Source organism: Ranitomeya variabilis, chromosome 3 (assembly GCF_051348905.1).
Source record: "Ranitomeya variabilis isolate aRanVar5 chromosome 3, aRanVar5.hap1, whole genome shotgun sequence".
Classification (NCBI taxonomy): domain Eukaryota; kingdom Metazoa; phylum Chordata; class Amphibia; order Anura; family Dendrobatidae; genus Ranitomeya; species Ranitomeya variabilis.
In genome coordinates this window covers 526,991,552-527,014,293 of record NC_135234.1, presented here as the reverse complement: position 1 = coordinate 527,014,293, position 22,742 = coordinate 526,991,552, and the positions used below count along the sequence as shown (strand labels likewise).

At 46.3% G+C, this 22,742-nt stretch overlaps 1 protein-coding gene across 3 annotated transcripts in view; it reads left to right on the top strand.

Moving 5' to 3' along the window:
* Positions 1-1,143: 1,143 nt before the first annotated feature.
* LOC143816528 (nucleoside hydrolase-like) overlaps positions 1,144-22,742 on the top strand; it is a 34,136-nt gene continuing 12,537 nt past the window's right edge. For 2 of the 3 annotated variants that reach the window (XM_077297021.1, XM_077297023.1), the window contains exons 1-3: positions 2,601-2,695; positions 4,244-4,436; positions 6,988-7,167. In XM_077297021.1, coding sequence (XP_077153136.1) covers positions 4,254-4,436; positions 6,988-7,167 — 363 coding nt within the window. In that variant the 5' untranslated portion in view covers positions 2,601-2,695; positions 4,244-4,253. Of the gene's footprint in view, positions 1,260-2,600; positions 2,696-4,243; positions 4,437-6,987; positions 7,168-22,742 lie in introns of those variants that run through there. The other variant, XM_077297024.1, reaches the window with a different exon arrangement.

The window sequence follows — 22,742 nt, the reverse complement described above, 5'->3', positions numbered from 1 at the left end:
GGAGACTATCTGCTCCCTATAGACCCTGCTCAAGTCTTTAAACGCTGCAGTATAAGTGGGTGTATACTTTTTTGAGAAAATGCTTTTTCTGAAAAAATGTCCTTGGCCTCAGTAAGCCATAAGGCCAAAAGGACATAATGGAGCAACCAAGAAAAGCAGACACGCAAATGGAGCGCACACCCAGAAAAATACAAGCTGAGTAGCAACAAATACAAAAAGTTTATTGAAAACAGAGACACATACACTAGAATAAAAGCATATTAAAATATAACAACCACACCACTAGTCCCATGGTGAATACTCATGAAAGACAGCCCAAAATACAAATAGTAATATATATGCTATACACCACAACAATAATGGCAACCAAAAAATACCTATATATGAAAATCAATAATTAGACAGCATATAAGGAAGACCTGTAAAGTGGGGAATAAAACCCCCTAAGCCCTATAAAAATGTAATGTGACTCAATAATTCAATAATACAGATGTAATAGTACAAACAAATAAAAGAGCACAGAGGGTCTGGGCGTCCCCAGATACCCCCACTATGAATGAGTAGCCTTGCTATAGAAGACAGCCTGTGACTATCAAGGGGCCATAATAGGAAAAAAAAAAAAAGGGGAGGCAATACCAGCAAAAGGTAAATTAAATCAAAGGAAAAAAATATATAAATATAAAGCAGGGTGATCAGGTGGAACAAGAATATCACCCAGGCTATAGAAAAGTGCCCACAGAGGTCAGGGTATGTGGCACAATGGTAGAAAGAACACAAGGTATGAGTATAAGTATAGATCACCCGATCAGGTCATCCAGTCTGCAGTCTGGGCTGTCAGCTGTCAGAAGTCAGGAGTAAAGGAAGATGATCCCGGGATCCAGAAGGTGTGGGGAGGCCCCACGCGTATCGCTGCTGAGCGCAGCTTAGTCTCCAAATGATCTCCTTTTAAAATGTGCCCGGAACCTAAGATCTGCCCCCCACATATGACGTTATGCATGTGATCATCCCCCAGAGTCACCACGAGAAGGGACACTGGTAAAAAGGCTCGAGTTGCCTGCCATGCGGGTAGTGTCCACCTTAAAGAACAGAGAGAGAGGACCTTGTACGAAGCCTGAGGCAGCAAGGGACTGAGAACTGAGAACACAGCGCAGTACGGAAGGCTTCCAACCCCATCTGGCTAGGGGGATTCCAAATTGCTTCCAGACAGCCTGGATTCCAAAGACCGTCTGCAACCTGTACCTGAACTGCATCAGCAAAAGGTAAAGAGACTGCAACCTTGTGTCCTCTAATTCTTTCCTGCACTTCATCATCTATCATCCTTACCAACTACACCGGGAGCCCTGGGGACTAAGTTCTACCTGTGGGGAACTATACCATCTCTGCTGCAATACCATCATCCCCAGTGGACCCCTTTAAGCAGCGTCGGCCATCCCTGGCCGAGTACCACAGGTGGCGTCACGAACACTACTACATTAGACTTTATTCCCATTTTCATTAAACCCCTTTTTACTGGATGCCCAGGGCCACAGACCGGGCCACTGCCCCCGTGACCACCCCTTTAAGAACAAAAGCGGCCCGGTCCCGAGTACCCCACGGCCCTAGTGGGCACTCCAGAATGACAACATAAAATCAACATTCACTGATTAGGGCTGATGGGTGTTATACAGGGGTGGACATATCATTGGTTGCAACATGTGCAGCTGCACAGCGGCCAAGAGTTATTTCCACCTCCAAAACAGATGAATTTGTACATTATGATGAGCTATTGGATTATGTAGCAGGGCTGCTTATTTTGTCCTAGTCCGGCCCTGCCCTAAATCATAAGTGCCTAGGGATGGCCCTGCTGCTCAGTACATCGTGAGTGAGGGCTGTAACCAGAACAATGACTGACAGCCGGCTCTGCATTGTTACGCTGCTGAGCCAGCTGCCAGTCAATGCCAGGTCACGCTTACATAACACCTCAATAACTGAAAGCCAGAGGCTGCTGGGAGGAATAAGCTTCATTTCCTCCCAGTATCCGGACTTGCAGTGCAGCAGCCGGGCAGCCATAGAACGCTATTAGCCTGCAGATTAACTTTGGGAAATGACAGGTTCCCGCTAAGGTCACTTTGTGTGTTATCGTGCACTCGTCATTGCTGCATGCAGGTGGCCAGGGGCTGTATCTGCTTTTGGCAAAGCTGGGTGACAACACACATTTAATTGCATAAAGTAACTGAACTATTTCACTTTTCTACAGCATCGTTTTTTGTTTTTTTTTTACTCAGAAGTCAAATAATATAGGAGAGGTGGGCAGAGAGAAAACAGCAACATTGTCTTGTCTTTACTCCATCTTTTTATTTCTAAGCACAAATTTATGTTTTCCTCTCAGATGACATTTCCTATAAGTTTTATTTTCACTGTTCTCTCACAGAGGACATGTAGCTTCCCTACACTTTGCCTGGTGGTGAGAGGACTGCTGGCACTCTGTTCCCCGGGAACACTATTCCTCTCAGCATTGTCCCGCCCTCTTCCCACAGAGATGGCAGCGGGTGGCTGGAGCTTTGGTGAACGTCACGTGTTGCTGTTGATTGACAGCTCAGGGATTGCAGGAGAACGAATCAGAGCAGTGGGCGGGAGCCTGGGTGAGTGGGGAAGAAGTTGTCCCTGCCGCAGTCAGCAGCAGAGTCAGTGCAGAATCAGATAGCATCTAGTGCAGGTAAGTGGAGAATGGCGACCGTGTCCTGTGACTGCATGCATCTGCTGGTCGGCAGGCAGCCTTATCTGCAGCACATGGGGAACCTTGGTGCCCAGCTAGAAGCCTCGTCCTTTTGCCATGCTGGTGATTGTCTGTGTGATCTATATCTTTATATAATAGACATGTAATAGTCATTAGAATGTCCGCTCCTTAGCATTTCTTGGTTTATAATGCAGATTTGCCCCAGGACAGACAGTCATGCTCCTCCAGGAACAGAGACCGGATGAAATGGATTTGCACCAAAATGTTGTGACTTTAGGATTTTCACACTAGTTTTGCCAGGCTCTTCCCAGGTGGGTGAGGCTGAGGCAGGACTGGGGCATGACAGAGGCCACAGCTTGTCTAACTCATGGTGACCTTTTGAGATTCCTTCTACCAAGCCAGAAATCTGCGAGAAGGTGCATGCCACTTGTCAGATGCTTCTTAAAGGGGTTGTCCACTACTAGGACAACCCCTTCTCACTTCTCATTCCCAACGCTTGGCCTCGCTATAATAAAAAAAAAAAGTTTATACTCCCCTCCCATGCTGGCACCTCTCCAGCGCCGTTCCTGCAATGTCGGCACTCGCGGTCCTGGGACTCTCATGCAGTTGTATGACACGTGACCCCCAAACGCCCAATCAGCGCTGGCGTCACTGTCCCCGCCTTCAGACAAATTAAACATGTAGAGGAAGTCCGGTCTGCAGCTGATCCCTGACTTCCTCTTCATGTTCAGTTTGACAGAAGGCGGAGAGAGTGACGCCAGTGCGGATTGGGCACCAGGCACCATGTGTCACAGCACCGCATGAGATCCCCGGGGCCGCGAGTGCCGACATTGCAGGAACAGCGCCGGCTCGGGAGGTGAGTATAAGAGTTTTTTACTTTATCAGTGCCAAGCGTGGGGAATGAGAAGGGGTTGTATTAGTAGAGGACAACCTCTTTAATTATTTATCCCTTCTAAATTGCCTCCAAAATCAGTCATATGGCTGGTGTTGCATATCGTTTCAGTCACGGTGTGATTTTTACAAGGCCTGAGTCCCATATATGACTGTATAAGTAGTTTAACTTGAGTTTTTGGGGACGGACTTTGTTTAAAGTAAAGCTGATGGATTGGGCAGCATGTATCAGGCGCTGGTTGTACGATCTCAGAGACCTATCAATCCAGGGAGAAGCTGCTGGAGAACCGCCTTTCTGACTAGCCTACAGCATGGCCTTGGTCCCTGGCAGCCTCAGCTTTTCAGAGACAACAATACATGGCTGGGTTCATACAGCCAGTGCCTGGTACATGATGTACATTTAAATATGTGCGCCTCTGGTGAGTTTACATGCAAAAATATCCCCAAGGTGTGCATGAGATATGATGAAAAGTTACCGTACTTGAAAATACGGCTGCTCTTTAAAAACCTCTTTATGCACATTATCATGTACTTGTTTTGTGACTCTGAGTCTGTACACAGTTTGATAATAAGCTGGTGTGCATGAGGCTTAATAGTCATGGCAACCATTACACCTATATTTTATTCTTTTTACAGATATCCCAAGATGGCCAAGAAATTACTACTAGTAGATGTGGACTGTGGTGTAGATGACGCTCAAGCTCTGATGTTGGCGCTAGCAGCTCCTCATGTTGAAATCCTGGGAATCACGTGCTGCCACGGAAATACTACTTTAGAAAATGTTTGCCAGAATGTTTTACGAGTCCTAAAAACTTGCAATAGACTCCAGGTGACTTGTCGTTCTCTGCCCTGAGGTTCATTTTCAAAATGTGACAAGGAAATCAACTTTATAAAAAGGGTCTCTCTAAGACTTAGATATTGATAAACAGTCCTTAAGATTTCTCATCAATAGATCATCGGGCGCCGACACCATCCACTGATCAGCTGTTTGCAAGTCCAGGGGGCTTAATTAGTTGCTGCTTCCATTGAAGTAAATAGTAGCTGAGCTTCAGTATCCAAGATCATCAGTTAGGCCTCATTCAGACATCTGTGTTTTTCACATACACAAAAATTGCTACCGGAGCCATGAGTGTTTTTGATCAGTGTTTGGTCAGTGTGTCATCAGTTTTTCATCAGTGTTCTGGACCGCACACTGATGCTATCTGTGTGCTGTACGTGCTTTTCACTGACCCATAGAATTGTATTGGGACTTCAGCTGTGCTACCGGAATAAAATGGGCATGTGAATGAGTTTTTCACGGACTAGCAGTCCATAAGAAATCATGGACATATGAACAGCCCCATAGACTATAATGGGTATGTGTTCAATCCGTGAAAAACATGGATACAACATGTACGTGCAACGTGGTTCTGGATAAGGCCTGATACAGTATATGGAAATGTGGTACCACAGCCGCTCAGGACCTAAAAGTAGGTGAATGGGTATAGTGCCATGTGTCTGATCCCCACCGATCTGATATTATAGCCCCACTCCAGTGTTTTTTTTCTTTATTCCAGTGCTGGAGTGGTGCAACTAATCCGAGTTCCCTGACCCAGCTGCTGTCATCTGCTCTTCTCGGCACCGTTCAGGTCCTGCTCCGCCATCTTGTGACCGCAGCTTATGACTGACTGGAAGTCAGAGTTAATGGTCACAAGCTCTCAGTGTAAGTCTATGAGGGCCTTGATCTGAATTTCACGTATGAGACTAGGAGCAGGGAACTTGGCATAGTTGTATCATTCTAGCACTTCACTATAAAAGACACTGGAGTGGTGCTTTCATAAACTATTCTAAGTATCGGTCATTGGTATCTATTTCCTGGTCAAACCTCTTATATACGGTAGTTACGTAGGTTGAAAAAAGACTCGGGTCCATCAAGTTCAATTTTTCTCCACCAATTACACGTTTTTTTGTCACTAAACTAACTATAACCCACAATATTATGTGTACTGAGGGAGTCATCGGACCCTTTTTTAAAAGCTGCAAGAGGTATAGATGCCTTCATAGTTAAAAGAAAAGTAATCAAGGGCTCATTCTGATGAGCGTATTATACGAACATGTTTTGTCTGTGTTAAAATCGGATATCACATGGACAGAACACTGACCAGTGTTTTGCAACAGGGATCTTCAGATGACAGTACTTAATGTATGAAATCACGGCTTGTAATATTCTCTCTCGTGTTTCATATGAGACTCTTTCATTCCAGTCAATGGTTTCACACAAAAAAAGGATCATCTGCATTGCATATGATTTATGGTTACCTAGCAGTTCTTAACCTAGGAAACTGTGTTTGATCATGTACATTTTAAACTGTTCATTTATAAATACAGATGTCACATGGATACAAAAATCAGGTATGGATGACACACCGATGGCACACAGATGGAAAGTGCATGAAAATCATCTGTTTTGATTTTTGTTTATCAATCAGACATTTTCTTTTTGCTTTTTTGTTTTCCTCCTTTTATTCCAAGAGCCATAATGCTTCTACTTTCCCATTGACAGAGGCGCGTGGGGGCTTGTCTTTTGCTGGACGAGTTGTACTTTTGGCACCATCCACTTTATCATGTGATGCACTGGAAAGCAGGAAACAAAATCCATGGGTGTTGAAATAGCAAAAATAGTACAATTTCTGCAATTGTCTTTTATTTGTTTCATTTGCAGCCTTCATGTTATGGTAAAAACGACCTTGGAATATAATTTTCCAGGTCAGTATGATTACCGAGATTCCAAGCTTTCTGAGAGCTGTAATGTTTTCAGTTTTTTTTTATATAGAGTTATGTGGGGGCATGTCTCTTGCGCCCCAAACTGATGTTTCTATTGATATTATGATAGTGTAGATATGATGTTTTAATCGCCTCCTATTACATTATTTTGTTGGTACAGCGGCTAAAAAAACACAATTCTGATGTTTTGATTTTTTTTCTCTTTATGCCTTTCACTGATTGGATTACTTTATTTTATATTTTGATAGATCAGACTTTTACGAAAGCAGTGATACCAAATATTTTTTGTTTTGTTTTGTTTCATATTATTTCAAACATTTTTATTTTCACTGTATGTGCTAGTCTCCTTAGGGGACTTGAATCTGCAATCCTGTACATCATACATCATTAAGGGGTTAAATAGGTTACCCCATCTGGGATATTTATGGTATTTCGATAGGTTATGTCATACATTTCTTATAGATGTAAAATAGACCTCTGGTCTGTGCTGTCATGGAGTGAAGAAGTGGGTACACCTACTGTACTGTCTCCTTTCATTTTTATGGAAGCTCCAAAAACAGCTGTCAAGGTCTGTATTATTTTTATGTTATTTTGATGAGTGTATATCTGTATTGTAGATTCCTGTGTACAGAGGGGCAACTAAACCACTACTGTCAAAGTCTGTCCATGCCAGCTTCTACCATGGGGTGGATGGATTGGGTGATGCGCCAGATTCTTCATCCCCAGATCTTGACCTTCTGCAGAAGGAGCATGCTGTTCTTGCAATGATTAGGATAGTAAATGATTACCCTGGAGAGGTGAGTTATTGTACAGATACGTTCCAGCTTCAGCTTACTCTGTTCAGTTATTAACATTTAATGTGGTTTAAAAGATTACTTTATAAAGTTCTAGTGTGTTTCCGTGCTAAATGTGTAATCAGGATCCTGCAGTGGTAAGCGACATTAATTTGGCCATCCCTGAAAAATGTACGTGTATGAAGAATAAGAATTGATTTTTAAAAATGCAGGTTAAACTCTGCAGTCGGGACAAGTAGGAGAATGTCTTGGAATTGCAATGTTTCTTAGTTTGGTCTTTTTTTTTCTCTCTTCAGGTGTCATTCTAGTTGCATCCTAATAACATTCATTTTTTTCTTATCTGTTTTTATTCCACTGAAGCAGATATACTCTGGAGTTTTTTTTAATCCATTGGGTCTTAATAATGGATTACCGTATTTTTTGTACTGTAAAACACACTTTTTTAGGCCGGGGTCACACTTGCGTGTGAAATGCGAGAAACTTGCACGAGTCTCTCGCCTCAATACACGGCACTGCCGCCGGCACTCGGGACCGGAGCATTCAGCTGTATAGGAATACATGCTCCAGTCCCGAGTGGCAGTGCCGGGTATTGAGGTGAGAGACTTGTGCGAGTTTCTTGCATAGCACACGCAAGTGTGACCCCTGCCTTAGAAAGAAAATTTTTTGCTAAAATGTCTTATAGTTCGGAAGCAGCTTCCTGTGATGGAGGAGAACACTGATGCAGCGTCCTTCCTGACCACAGAGACAACTGTCCTCTCTCTTCCTGCCCCATACTGATCTATTTGATTGGTGCAGAGCATGAGAGAAAGCTGCAAGGACCTGTATGGCGGCTTCCATGCAACCAGCTCCAGGACCTTTCAGGTCATGTGATCAGCAACTTGCCTGGAAGGAATTGCAAGATGTGTTAATATACAGTTTTTGTGTGTATATAAATGTGCTAGTACAGAGTTGTGTGTGTTTTATATGTGAATGTAGCCGAGCTATATGTGCATATGTAGCAGAGCTGTTTGTGTCTATATGTTCATATGTAGCAGAGCTGTGTGTGTCTGTATGTGCTTAAGTAGGAGAGCTGTGTGTAAGGACTCGAACCCAGCAGTTCTTGTGCACCCGGCGGCAACTCTTCCCTCTGAGCTATTCTGCTCTCTGGACAATTCTTTGCTAACCAGGATACTAGTATCTGTGTTGTTCCTGATTGGCTCCACGCTGTGATCTTCTGATTGAACACCCTACTCAAACCTGGCATTGCACTTCCTTCTTTGCGGGATAAGGGTATGTGCACACGTCCGGATTTCTTGCAGAAATTTCCTGAAGAAAACCGGAAATTTTCTGCAAGAAATCCTCATATTTTTTTTTTGCGTTTTTTTCGCGTTTTTTTTAGCATTCTGCAAGCGTAATTAGCTTGCAGAATGCTAAAGTTTTCCAAGCGATCTGTAGCATCGCTTGGAAAACTGACTGACAGGTTGGTCACACTTAGCGTTTGACAAGTGTGACCATCTTTTTACTATAGATGCTGCCTATGCAGCATCTATAGTAAAAGATAGAATGTTTAAAAATAATAAAAAAAATTAAAAAAATGGTTATACTCACCTGCAGGCGTCCGTTCCTATAAATGCCGGTGTGGTTCAGGACCTTCCATGACGTCGCGGTCACGTGAGCAGTCACATGACCGGTCTCGACCAATCACAAGACCGTGACGTCATCGCAGGTCCTTCACCGCACACCAGCTATAGAAACCGAAGCGGCAGCATGCAGCTGAGAGGCGGGAAGACATCGAAGGTGAGTATATGACTATTTTTTTATTTTAATTCTTTTTTTTTTGACCAATTATATGGTGCCCAGTCCGTGGAGGAGAGTCTCCTCTCCTCCACCCTGGGTACCAACCGCACATAATCTGCTTACTTCCGCATGGTGTGCACAGCCCCGTGCGGGAAGTAAGCAGATCAATGCACTCCTAGGTGTGCGGAATCCCCTGCAATTCCGCATTTTAATGAACATGTTGCTTTTTTTTCCGCGATGTAGCCTTTTTTTCCGCGAAAAAAATCGCATTTGCACAAAAAATGCGGAATACACTGAAAATAATGGGAGGCATATGTTAGCGTTTTTTTCGCGTTTTTATCACGTTTTTATAGCGAAAAAAACTGAACGTGTGCACATGGCCTTATAGAGCCCCAGCCTTTAGTCAATCTTTCTTTCCAGCTGCTGCTTATCCTCAAGACTATACTGCTGCTACCGTGTACTGACCTCTGGCTATTCCTGACTACGCAACCTCTTCATCCTTTTACTACACTGCTGCTCCTGTGTTCCAACCTCTGGCTATTCCTGACTACCACCTGCCGGTGCTGCCTCTGGTGCTTGCAATACCACTACTCCAACCCAGGTCAATCCATAACAATGTGTCTATATCTGCATATGTAACATAGCTGTGTGCATAGGTAGCAGAGCTGTGTGCATCTATATGTGTATGTGTAGCAGAGCTGTGTGCATGTATATGTGCATCAATATGTACATATGTAGCAGAGCTGTGTACGTATAATACGCATGCTGCAGAGAAACACTTAACTATAGATTTCTATTACCTCTATATTCCACACAAGTGCATTAAAATTAGTGATAATGACTCCTCCACTTAACACCACTAAGGAAGTTTTAACCCCTTCACGACATGCCCCGTACTAGTACGGCACATGTCGTGTCTCCCCCTTTGATGTGGGCTCCAGCAGTGAGCCCACATCAAAGTCGCGACATGTCAACTGGTTTGTACAGCTGACATGTGCGCGCAATAGCGGCAGGTGGAATCATGATCCACCTGCCGCTATTAACCAGTTAAATGCCGCTGTTAAACTCTGACAGCGGCATTTAACTACCGCTTCCGGCCGCGCGGCCGGAAATGCGCGCATTGCCGACCCCCGTCGCATGGTCGGGGGTCAGCGATGCGTTGGCATAGTAACCAGAGGTCTCCTTGAGACCTCTATGGTTACTGATGCCGGCTTGCTGTGAGCGCCACCCTGTGGTCAGCGCTCATAGCAAGCCTGCAATTCAGCAACATAGGAGCGATCTGATGATCGCTGCTATGTAGCAGAGCCGACCAGGCTATGCCAGCGTCTAGCCTCCCATGGAGGCTATTGAAGCATGGCAAAAGTAAAAAAAAGTTTTTAAAAAAAATAAAGTTTAAATCACCCCCCTTTCGCCCCATCCAAAATAAAACAAACAAAAAAACCAAACATACACATATTTGGTATTGCAGCGTTCAGAATCGCCAGATCTATCAATAAAAAGAAAGCATTAACCAGATTGCTAAACAGCGTAGCGAGAAAAAAATACGAAACACCAGAATTACGTTTTTGTGGTCGCCATGACATTGCATTAAAATGCAATAACGGGCGATCAAAAGAACGTATCTGCACAAAACTGACCCGAGATCCTGAAAAATGGAGACGCTACGGGTATCGGAAAATGGTGCATTTTTTTTTTTTAAGCAAAGTTTTGAATTCTTTTTTCACCACTTAGATCTTTTTCCTCAAAAAAGATGTTTTAGCAAGCAATTTTTTATTTTCACAAGGGTAACAGGAGAAATTGGGCCCCAATGTTTGTTGCCCAGTTTGTTGTGAGTACAGTGATACCCCATATGTGGGGGTAAACCACTGTTTGGGCGCACGTCAGGGCTCGGAAGGGAAGTAGTGACATTTGAAATGCAGACTTTGATGGAATGGTCTGCGGGCGTCACGTTGCATTTGCAGAGCCCCTGATGTGCCTAAACAGTAGAAACACCCCACAAGTGACCCCATTTTGGAAACTAGACCCCCCAAGGAACTTATCTAGATGTGTGGTGAGCACGTTCAACCCCCAAGTGCTTCACAGAAGTTTACAACGCAGAGCCGTGAAAATAAAAAATCATTCTTCTTTCCTCAAAAATTATGTCTTAGCAAGTAATTTTTTATTTTTGCAAGGGTAACAGGAGAAATTGGACCCCAACAGTTGTTGCCCAGTTTGTCCTGAGTACGCTGGTACCCCAAATGTGGGGGTAAACCACTGTTTGGGCACACGTCGGGGCTTGGAAGGGAGGGAGCACCATTTGACTTTTTGAATGCAAGATTGGCTGGAATCAATGGTGGCGCCATGTTGCGTTTGGAGACCCCTGATGTGCCTAAACAGTGGAAACCCCTCATTTCTAACTTCAACACTAACCCCAACACACCCCTAACCCTAATCCCAACTGTAGCCATAACCCTAATCCCAACCCTAACCCCAACACACCCCTAACCACAACCCTAACCCCAACACACCCGTAACCCTAATTCCAACCCTAGCCCTAATTCCAACCCTAACCCTAAGGGTATGTGCCCACGTAGCGGATTCGTGTGAGATTTTTCCGCACGACTTTTGAAAAATCTGCAAGTAAAAGGCACTGCGTTTTACCTGCGGATTTACAGCAGATTTCCAGTGTTTTTTTGTGCGGATTTCACCTGCGGATTCCTATTGAGGAACAGGTGTAAAACGCTGCGGAATCCGCACAAAGAATTGACATGCTGTGGAAAATACAACGCAGCGTTTCTGCACGGAATTTTCCGCATTATGGGCACAGCGGATTTGGTTTTCCATAGGTGTACACGGTACTGTAAACCTGATGGAAAACTGCTACGAATTCGCAGCGGCCAATCCGCTGCGGATCCGCGGCCGATCCGCTGCGGATCCGCGGCCGATCCGCTGCGGATCCGCGGCCGATCCGCTGCGGATCCGCGGCCGATCCGCTGCGGATCCGCGGCCGATCCGCTGCGGATCCGCTGCCAAATCCGCACATGCCATAACCCTAACCCTACCCGTAACCCTAACCCTAGTTCTAACCCTAACCCTAGTTCTAACCCTAACCCTAGTGGAAAAAAAAAATATATATATTTTCTTTATTTTATTATTGTCCCTATCTATGGGGGTGATAAAGGGGGGGGGGTTTATTTATTATTTTTTTTATTTTGATCGCTGTGGTAGAACCTACCACAGCGATCAAAATGTACCTGTAAGGAATCTGCCGGCCGGCGGGCGTACTGAGCATGCGCCCGCCATTTTGGAAGATGGTGGTGCCCAGCGAGGAGACGGCCGGACACCGGGAGGATCGGTAAGTATGAAGGGGTGGTGGGGGAGTGGATCTGAGCACAGGGGGGGTGATCGGAGGACGGGGGGAGCGGACAGCAGGACGGGGGAGCGGGCAGGAGCACGGGGCAGCGGAGCACAGGACGGAGGGGACCGGACCACGCACCGGAGCACTGGGGGGGCGATCGGTGGGGTGGGGGGTGGTCACTTCAGGTTTTCCAGCCATGGCCGATGATATTGCAGCATCGGCCATGGCTGGATTGTAATATTTCACCTGTTTTTTAGGTGAAATATTACAAATCGCTCTGATTGGCAGTTTCACTTTCAACAGCCAATCAGAGCGATCGTAGCCACGGGGGGGTGAAGCCACCCCCCCTGGGCTGAAGCACCACTCCCCCTGTCTCTGCAGATCGGGTAAAATGGGAGTTAACCCCTTCACCCGATCTGCAGGGACGCGATCCCTCCATGACGCATACGCTGCGTCATAGGTCGGGAAGGCACAGACTTTCATGACGCAGCGTATGCGTCAAAGGTCGGGAAGGGGTTAAAAAAAAAAAAAAAAAAAGGGGGGAAGTGAATCTATTTAAACGAGCCAGAAGTGCTGCCCTGTGTCACTAAACCAGGCCAGGTTGAAGGTGACTACTCTTGTTACGTGGTAGTGTGTAAGATGGAGAGCTTTTCACCAGAGCATTTGATGCCACAGCAAGAGATGCAGGAAAGGCGGTCTCGCTCAAGTGAAAAGAGCCAGACCCGCCATGGCAGCAGCAGAAGCCGCTCAGACAGCGTACGGACAGATCACCATGCCAAGGAGAGGTCCCTAGTCTCATTGAGAGACACGGAGAAAACCAGCCAACTTCCGGATCCGGTACCCGTACTTTGAAAGCGTCCGAGTGGTGAGTGAACTGCGAGAAAGTCCAGCACGCTAATGTCTGTTCTTTTCTCTTATCTCCGTCTCTCCCCTCTTTTCTTACATACATTAGGGGGTGGAGTATAGGAGGTCCCCAAAAGGTATAAGGCAAAAACTAAAAATAAGGAATGTCCCTTATGTAAAAAGCCTTTAAAGATATCTTGGGGTAAAAGACTGTGTCAGAAGTGTATCAACAAGACTATGGTGGGGGAAACACCCTCCTTTACGGACAGCCTAAGATCTCTGATCCAGTCCGAAGTCTCTAGGTCCGTAAAAGCATTACAGACAGCTGACACGGATGCCAGATCTAGGGACAGATCCAGCCCCTCCGTAGCATCCCAAAGGGATTCTTCGGAGTTAGAGGAGGACTCATAGCCCTCTGCTCAGATAGTAGCTCAGAGGAGGAGGATGCATTTCCAGCAGAGGCTACGGATAAGCTTATAAAAGCTGTTCGCTCTACCATGGGGCTGGTAGACGAGAAGGCCAAAAAGACAGCCCAAGAACTTATGTTCAGTGGTCTACAAAAGAAAAAACGGAGGTCATTCCCTATTAATGAACAGCTACAAGAACTGATTAAGAGGGAATGGCAAAAAACCAGAAAAAAGGTCCCAAATAACCTCCTCCCTAAAGAGAAGATATTCTTTTGAAGAGGAGGCGTTCTCATCTTGGGATAGAGCCCCGAAGATTGATGTGGCAATTTCAAAAATTGCCAGAAAATCCTCCCTGCCATTCGAGGATCTAGGTTCTCTAAAAGAACCTCTGGATAGGAAGGTGGACAGTTCCCTGAAAACAGCATGGGAAGCCTCGGCAGGAGCACTAAGGCCAGCTATCGTGGCCACTTGTGTAGCCAGATCCCTTAAAGGGCCACTGTCACCCCCCCCCCAGCCGTTATAAACTAAAAGAGCCACCTTGTGCAGCAGTAATGCTGCAGTCTAACAAGGTGGCTCTTTTAGTTTTTGATTCATTTATTACCTCAATAAAGCGTTTTAAAAATTGGCCACAAATACCAGATATTGTACCTGGAGGCGGTCCGAATCGTCCTCTATCAATCTCCCAACTGCCGTCACTCTTCTCTTCAGGGGCGATGGTCGCCACCCCCTTCGCGCTGTTGCTTCTTAAATCCAGCGCCTGCGCTGTGCGTGCCTGCCTGGGGCCTGCGCAGTCTTCATTGTCAGTCACAGCTCAGACGCAGGGTGCCTGACTGCGCAGGTGCGGGCAGTGCGGCCACCCTGTTCCTGAATCCCCGCCCCGCACTGTGTTATTCATTATGCACAGTGCGGGGCTGGGGTTCCTGGGCATGCGCACTGCGCTTGTCAGACTCTCCCCCGGTCCCCCGCCTTCCAGCGTTGTTCTTTGTGGCTGTTCAAAACGTCGGCAATGAAACCTGTATATTCCGGCAATGCTGGAAGGCGGGGGACCGGGGGAGCGTCTGACAAGCGCAGTGCGCATGCCCAGGAACCCCAGCCCCGCACTGTGCATAATGAATAACACAGTGCGGGCCCCAGGCAGGCACGCACAGCGCAGGCGCCGGATTTAAGAAGCAACAGCGCTCAGGGGGCGGCGACCATCGCCCCTGAAGAGAAGAGTGACGGCAGTTGGGAGATTGATAGAGGACGATTCGGACCGCCTCCAGATACAATATCTGGTATTTGTGGCCAATTTTTAAAACGCTTTATTGAGGTAATAAATGAATCAAAAACTAAAAGAGCCACCTTGTTAGACTGCAGCATTACTGCTGCACAAGGTGGCTCTTTTAGTTTATAACGGCTGGGGGGGGTGACAGTGGCCCTTTAAAATCTGGATAGACAACCTGGAGGAACAGGTAGAACAAAAAGAGAGACTATCCTAGAGGCAATTCCAACGATGAGAGCAGCGGCAGTGTTTCTTGCTGAAGCATCAGCAGACTTTGCTAGGCTTGCAGCAAAGTCAGCAGCTTTAGCCAACACAGGACGCCGTGCCGTATGGCTTAAATACTGGCCAGGAGATACTCAGGCAAAGATGAAGCTTTGCTCTTTGCCTTGTGAGGGGAACTTCCTGTTTGGACCGGCATTAGACGAGGTGTTAGAGAAAGCCGGTGACAAAAAGAAATACTTTCCAAAACAGCCATTTCAGCCCTTTCGTCGCTCCTTTTGGAGAGGCCAAAAATTCCGAAGGCAGCAGTATAGAGACCGAGACAGGAGCAACCTGGACAAGCGACCCAGGGGAGGAAAGAGCTTTTATTTTGGCAAGTCCCCCAGAGACACCAAGAAACCCTCCCAGTGACGGTCCTTCTCAGGTGGGAGGGAGGCTCTCTCACTTCCTTCCAGCCTGGGAGAGGATCTCATCCAGCGTATGGATCCGAGAGATCATAGGATCAGGCCTAAAACTAAAATTCCACCACTGGCCTCCAAAAAGATATATGCAGACCCCGGTACAGTCCTCCCAAGAGAAACAAGACAGTCTGGAAGGATAAGTAACATCACTCCTAGACAAGCACGTCTTGGAAGAAGTTCCAATAGAGGAAAGGAGGGAAGGATTTTATTCCCCCCTTTTTCTCATAAAAAAAACCAGACAATTCTTGGAGGACAATAATAAATTTAAAAGGCCTCAACAAATTTCTTGTAATACCATCATTCAAGATGGAAACCATAAAATCAGCGGTGAAACTTCTATATCCCCAGTGTTACATGTCCGTCCTCGACCTCAAGGATGCTTATTATCACCTCCCAATCAGACAACAAGATCGTCAGTTTCTCAGAGTGGCAGTTCAGATGGGGTCCCAGTTGCATCACTTTCAGTACAGGGCTCTGCCCTTTGGGATAGCAACAGCCCCACGGGTATTTACAAAGCTGATTGCAGAGGGCACAGCACATCTCAGAGAAAAAGACACTCTGATAATACCCTACTTGGACGAATTCCTGATAGTGGGGAAGAAATTTTCTCGCTGTCAGGAGCAGGTCAGGATAGTGATGGACACTCTACAGACACTGGGATGGCAACTAAACCTCAAGAAATAAAAACTAGAGCCAGCAATGGTCCAGAATTTCCTGGGGATAACGGTAGACTCCGTGGCACAGGAGTGTCGCCTCCCAGAAGAAAAGGAGGGAAAAATCAAACAAATGATTATGACATTACCAAAACCAGAGATGACTTTAAGAAAAGCCATGTCAGTATTGGGGTCCCTAACCTCCTGCATACCGGCAGTAAAATGGGCCCAGTTCCATGCAAGAGAACTGCAGTGGTGTGTGCTGCAGAACGACCTGGAACTTCAGGGGCAGCTAGAGCAGAAACTCATTCTCCCACTCTCTGTACTCCAATCACTCGGATGGTGGTTACAGATAGAGTCGTCTCCGAGAGGCGTTCCCTGGACATTCACAGCCTCCAAAGTAATCACGACGGACGCCAGTCCATGGGGGTGGGAAGCTCACTCAGACACACTATGGGTCCAAGATCCCTGGGCTCAAGAGGAGAAAAATCTATCCTCAAACGAGTGGGAACTCCTAGCAATAGAAAAGGCGCTAGAGAGATTACTTCCATACTTGACAGGGCATCATGCGAGAGTCCTATCAGACAACCGAACAGCGGTCGCATACGTGAACCACCAGGGGGGCTGTTGTGAACTCTGTTTTTGGGCTCCCTCTTGTGGTCACAACTGGTACTGTGTGAGTGCTGTCTTTGGGCTCCCTCTGGTGGTTCTTTGTGTCATTCTGCAGGTCTGAGGCAGGATCAGCTGTCTCGTTATCTCTTAGCTGGTTTCCTATTTAGTTCACCTGGACTCTCAGTTGTTGCCTGCTGTCAATGTCTTCAGTGCTATTTTGGAGCTCTCCTGCAGTCCTTCGTTATCAGTCTCTTCAAGAGAAGGTAATTTTTGCTTGGTTCATTTTTTGACCATCAGTGGTCACATGTTTCTTGGTTTATTTTTGTCCAGCTTGCTAATATGTGATTTCCTTGCTTGCTGGTAGCTCTAGGGGGCTGAGTTTCTCCCCTCACACCGTTAGTTGGTGTGGGGGTTCTTGTATTCTCAGCGTGGATATTTTGCATAGGGTTTTTTACTGACCGCACAGTTCCCTATCTGTCTTCTGCTATCTAGTATTAGCGGGTCTCATTTGCTTAATCTGTTTTCATTTCTACGTTTGTGTTTTCCCCTTACCTCACCGTTATTATTTGTTGGGGGCTTCCTATATCTTTGGGGTGATTTCTCTTGAGGCAAGTGAGGTCTTACTTTCCCTCCAGGAGTAGATAGTTTCTCAGGCTGCGTCGAGACGTCCAGGATTTTAGGCACGTTCACCGGCTTCCTTTAGTGTGTTGGTTAGGATCAGGTTTGCGGTCAGTCCAGTTACCACCTCCCTAGAGCTCGTGTCTAAGTTCATAAACTTAGCTAGTCCGTTTTGTGATCCTCAGCCACTAGGATCATAACAGGGGGCACCCGTTCTCGGTCACTGATGCACATAACCACAAGACTCATGTCTCTAGCCGAAAGGCACTTCCTTTCATTATCGGCCCTGCATATCCGAGGTGTGGACAACATAAAAGCAGACTTTTTAAGCAGGAACCACTTGAGGCAAGGGGAATGGTCCCTAAAAAAGTCAATTTTTCAACGGATAGTGCACATGTGGGGAAGACCCAGTGTAGACCTATTTGCCTCAAAAGCCAACAAAAAGTTCAAAAATTCTGCTCCCTGGACCCAGCAGACAGGCCGTTGGCAGTAGACGCCTTCAGCATAGAATGGACGTCAGGACTCCTGTATGCCTTCCCACCGATATGTCTAATCCCAGCAGTTCTGAGGAAGATCAGGGAGGACAAGGCCAAGGTAATTGTGATAGCTCCCTTCTGGCCGAAAAGATCATGGTTTTACTCGCTGAGAGTGATGTCAGTGACGGACCCGTGAGTTCTCCCGGAAGACCAGGACCTTCTAACACAGGTTCCCTTCAACCACCCGCAGAATTCCGGGCTACATTTGACAGCCTGGCATTTGAACGGTTGTTGTTAGAGAAAGAAGGGTTCTCAGCTGGTTTAATATCCACCTTGCTCAGTAGCAGAAAACCAGTAATGACCAAGATATATGGAAGAAATTCCTCTCCAGCTCAGGGCCAATACGGGAAGGGGAGGTCCCGATAGTGGCAATACTGGAGTTCCTACAAAAGGGCTTAGATCTGGGGTTAGCTGTTAGTACCCTCAAAGTACACATTTCAGCCTTAGCAGCCCTATTCAACTGTGACCTGGCAAGCAATAGGTGGGTGGTGAGGTTTATCCGAGCCTGTAGTAGAGCTGACTCTGTTCCATCCCCTACTCCTCCACCATGGGATCTAAGAACAGCTTTGATAGAAAGCCCCTTTGAACCGTTAAATACAACTTCAGATAAAGTACTAACATTAAAGACAGCGTTGTTAGTGGCACTTACATCGGCCCGTAGGGTGGGAGATTTACACGCATTGTCAGCTGACACCCCTTACACACAAATTATAGACGATAGGGTCGTATTAAAATTAGATCCGGCATATCTCCCCAAAGTGGTATCGAGATTTCATAGGGCTCAGGACATAACCCTACCCTCTTTCTGTCCCAATCCTAGTAACAAGAAAGAGGAGAGACTCCATTGCCTAGACGTCAGGAGATGTATCCTACAGTATTTAGAGAGTACAAAATCCTGGAGGAAACAGAGGGCTTTATTTGTTTCATTCCAGGGGTCAAGGAAGGGCCTTAAAGCCTCAAAACAAACTATAGCTAGATGGGTGAGAGAGGCCATTATTCTAGCGTATAGTAGTGCAGGCAGGGTTGTTCCACAGGGTCTGAAAGCCCATTCCACGCGGGCCATGGCGACATCGGTTGCTGAGAGAGCAGATGCTACCATCGACCAAATCTGTAAGGTGGCCACTTGGTCCTCTCCGTCTACATTTTTTAAACATTATAGGCTAGACCTATCTGCTACCTCTGATCTCACATTTGGGAGAAGAGTGTTACAAGCAGTGATCCCTCCCTAAAAGAGAATACAAATCTCTGTAACTCTCTCGTGCTGCCGTCATGTATGATGCAAAAACACGGGTATTACATACCTGGTAATGTGTTTTTTCATGAGACATGACCGCACCCTTATATTCCCACCCTTCTGATCACGTCATTAGTTGGGTGCATTATTAGCATTATTTGTATTATACACTCCCCGGGGTATCGGTGAATAGAACCGTATAGGATGTATTATTTCTGTGTACACTAACCAGCGGAGTTCCTCTCGTACTCTGTAAAACAACTGATGTGGAGAGAGGAGCCGCCCCTTTTATCTTGAAGGTTTCCTGTCCTTGATGGGCGGATCCCCTCTCTCGTGCCGTCATGTCTCATGAAAAAACACATTACCAGGTATGTAATACCCGTGTTTCTCTGCTGTAGATGTAGCAGTGCTATGAATGCTGAGCTCTGTAAAACCCCACCCACACTATATTTTATTATTTGTAAAATGTTATAAAAAGTAGGCCTCAATGGGTGCTGCTTCATTTCTGAGCCCTGAATTTTACTTAACCCCTTAACGACCGCTGATACGCCCTTTAATGGCGGCAGTTAAGGGTACTTATGTCTCAGCGCCTCTTTTTAACGGCGCTGAGAAATAAGTGTATAGCGCCCACCGGGGTCAGAATTTCTCTAGGCTCTCGGCTACCGGGAGTAGCTGAGACCCCAGAGAACATGATTCGGGTCGTTTTATACCGACCCTAATGTTGCGATTGCTGTTATTAACGGTATAACGGTGACCGCAAAAAAAAAGTTCCATTTCCCATTTAATTTCTCTCCTTTGATGTGATCGCACATCAGAGGAGAGAGAAATGGTCCCTGAAACCCCCGTGAAGTCTTCCGGGCCGCCGGTGTCTTCTTCCGGGAGAAAATGGCGGGCACATGCGCAGTACGCCCGCCGAGATCTGCCGGCCAGAAGCAATAGGAAATTTTTTCTATTGGTTCATTTTGATAACTGTGATGGATGTAAACCAAACCCCCTTTATCACCCCCTTAGTTAGGTAAAAATAATAAAATAATTTTTTTTTCCATTAGGGTAAGAGTGTGGCTAAAGTTAGAGTGAGGCTAGGGTTAAGGTTGTGGTTGGGATTAGGGTTAGGTGTAACAACTCTGCTGGCATCACGGCATGGCCTCTCATCTCTCACACTATCGTACCCACTGCTCCAGGCCATGATGTGGTTTCTGTTTCATGCCAGCTGCATATTCTGTCTCTCTGCTCTCTGCATGCTTCCTGGCTGTGTGCATAGGGGGCCGGCACCTGAACTCTCTGGTTCTTATAGGAATCAGGTGCATCTGTCTAATCTGTTCCTGACCAATTACCAAGAGGCCTCCAGTATATAGTGCAGCTCCACCCAGTGGTCTGGGCCTGTGCAATGTGTTAGCTCAATTAGTGTTTAGCTTCTGAGTTTGCCAGGCCTTGCTCTGTGTTACTCCCTCTCTGGAGGCTTTTCTCTGCGCTATTGCCTTGGTCTTGTTGTCCGCCCTCCAGGAGGCAGAGTATCCTGGTCCCTGTGTCTTTGTCCTTGTTTCTTGTCTTGTTCCTTTTCCTTGTCTGAACTTAGTCTTATCTCGGTCTCCTTGTCTGTGGCTTCCTTCCCTGCTGTGTCTTTCCTCGTGTTCTCAGTCTGCTTACACTCCGCACTCTTGCGGCTCTGCCTGCTCTTTACCTTTGTGGCTTTACCTCTGCTCCACACTCCTGCGGTTCTGCTCCTTTCTACTCTGCTTAGCCTCTGCAGCTGCCGTAATCTCTTGCTGCAGCTCCTCTCCGCATTCCTTGCGGTTCTGCTCTGCTCTGCTGCTGCAGTTATCCCTTGCTGCAGCTCCTCTCCACATTCCATGTGGCTCCGCTCTGCTTAGCTTCTGCAGAAATCTCTTGCTGCAGCTCCTCTCTGCATTCCTTGCGGTTCCGCTCTGCTTAGCTCCTGTTGCTACACTATCCCTTGCTGCTCTACTATTCCTATCCGCAGCCTTGCGGTTCTCTTCCTGTGTGAACAGGTCCCAACCTGTTCCTTCAATCTCCTTTCCTTCTGGCTTGTTTCCTTACCTACATCTCCTGTGTGAACAGGTCCCAACCTGTTCCTTCATACCTCATTCCTTTCTGCTTGTTTCCTTTCCTGCACCTCTTGTGTGAACAGGTCCCTACCTGTTCCTTCATATTTCATATCCGTACCTGCACCTCCAGTGTGAACAGGTCCCTACCTGTTCCTTCATACATCACATCAACCAGTCCTGTGTTCTCTGCCGTGCCTTCCAATCCAGTGTTCCTACCAGTCCTGCCGTGCCAGCCGGTCCTGTGTTTCCTGCCGTCCGTGCCATTCCTGTGTTCTCTGCCGTGTCTCTGCCAGCCCTGTGTCTCAGCCGTGCCAGCCTACTCGTCTGAGTTTCAGCCGTACTCTTCTGCCAGTCCTGCCTGATGCCCGCACCAATCCTGGTGTTCCTGTCTCCCAAGTGGGATCAGCAGCCACAGCCAGACACCACCCTGGAGTAGCACCTGGCAGCTGCCTGCTGCACAAGCCTGACCTCACCATCAGAGGCTCCAGTGAAAACCCAGGCAGCTGTCATAGTCACGCCCCTTCCAGGGTAGTCTGGTTTGTGGCACAGTGGGGCCACAACCCCCCCGAGCTCACGCCCTCCTGTCAGGGCGTGAGCGTGACATTAGGTTTGTGGTTAGGGTTACGATTAGGGTTGGGATTAGGTTTAGGGGTGGGTTAGGGTTAGGGGAATGTTGGGGTTAGGGTTGGAGAAAGATTTGGGGTTCCACCGTTTCGGTACATCAGGGGGTCTCCAAACGAGACATGGCACCACCATTGATTCCAACCAATTTTGCGTTCAAAAAGTCAAACGGTGCTCCCTCCCTTCTTAGCCCTGCCATGCTCCCAAACAGTGGCTTTCCACCACATATGGGATACCGACGTACTCAGGAGAAATTGCACAACAAATTTTGTGGTCCATTTTCTCCTGATACCCTTGTGAAAATATAAAAAAATGGTTCCAAAGTAAATTTTTTGTGAAAAAAGTAAAATGTTCATTTTTTTTTTTTTCCACATTTTTTTCGTTCTCGTCAAGCACCTGAAAGATTAATATACTTCTTGAATATGGTTTTGCTCACCTTGAGGGGTGCAGTTTTTAGAATGGTGCCACTTTTGGGTATTTTCTGTTATGTTGCCCTCCAACACTCACTTCAAATGTGAGGTGGTCCGTAAATAAAATGGTTTTGTAAATTTTGTTGGAAAAATGAGAAATCGCTGGTCAACTTTTAACCCTTATAACATCCTAACAAAAAAAAATTGTTTACGAAATTGTGCTGATATAAAGTTGACGTGTGGGAAATGTTATTTATTAACTATTTTGTGTGACACCAATCTCTGATTTAAGGGTCCGAAAATTAAAAGTTTGAAAATTGCTAAATTTTCGAAATTTTTGCCAAATTTCTATTCTTTTCATAAATAAACGCAAGTTATCGAAGAAATTTTTTGCCACTAACATGAAGTACAATATGTCACGAATAAACAGTCTCAGAATCAGTGGGATACGTTGAAGCGTTCTAGAGCTATAGCGTCATAAAGTGACAGTGGTCAGAATTGTAAAAATTGGCCTGGTCATTAGA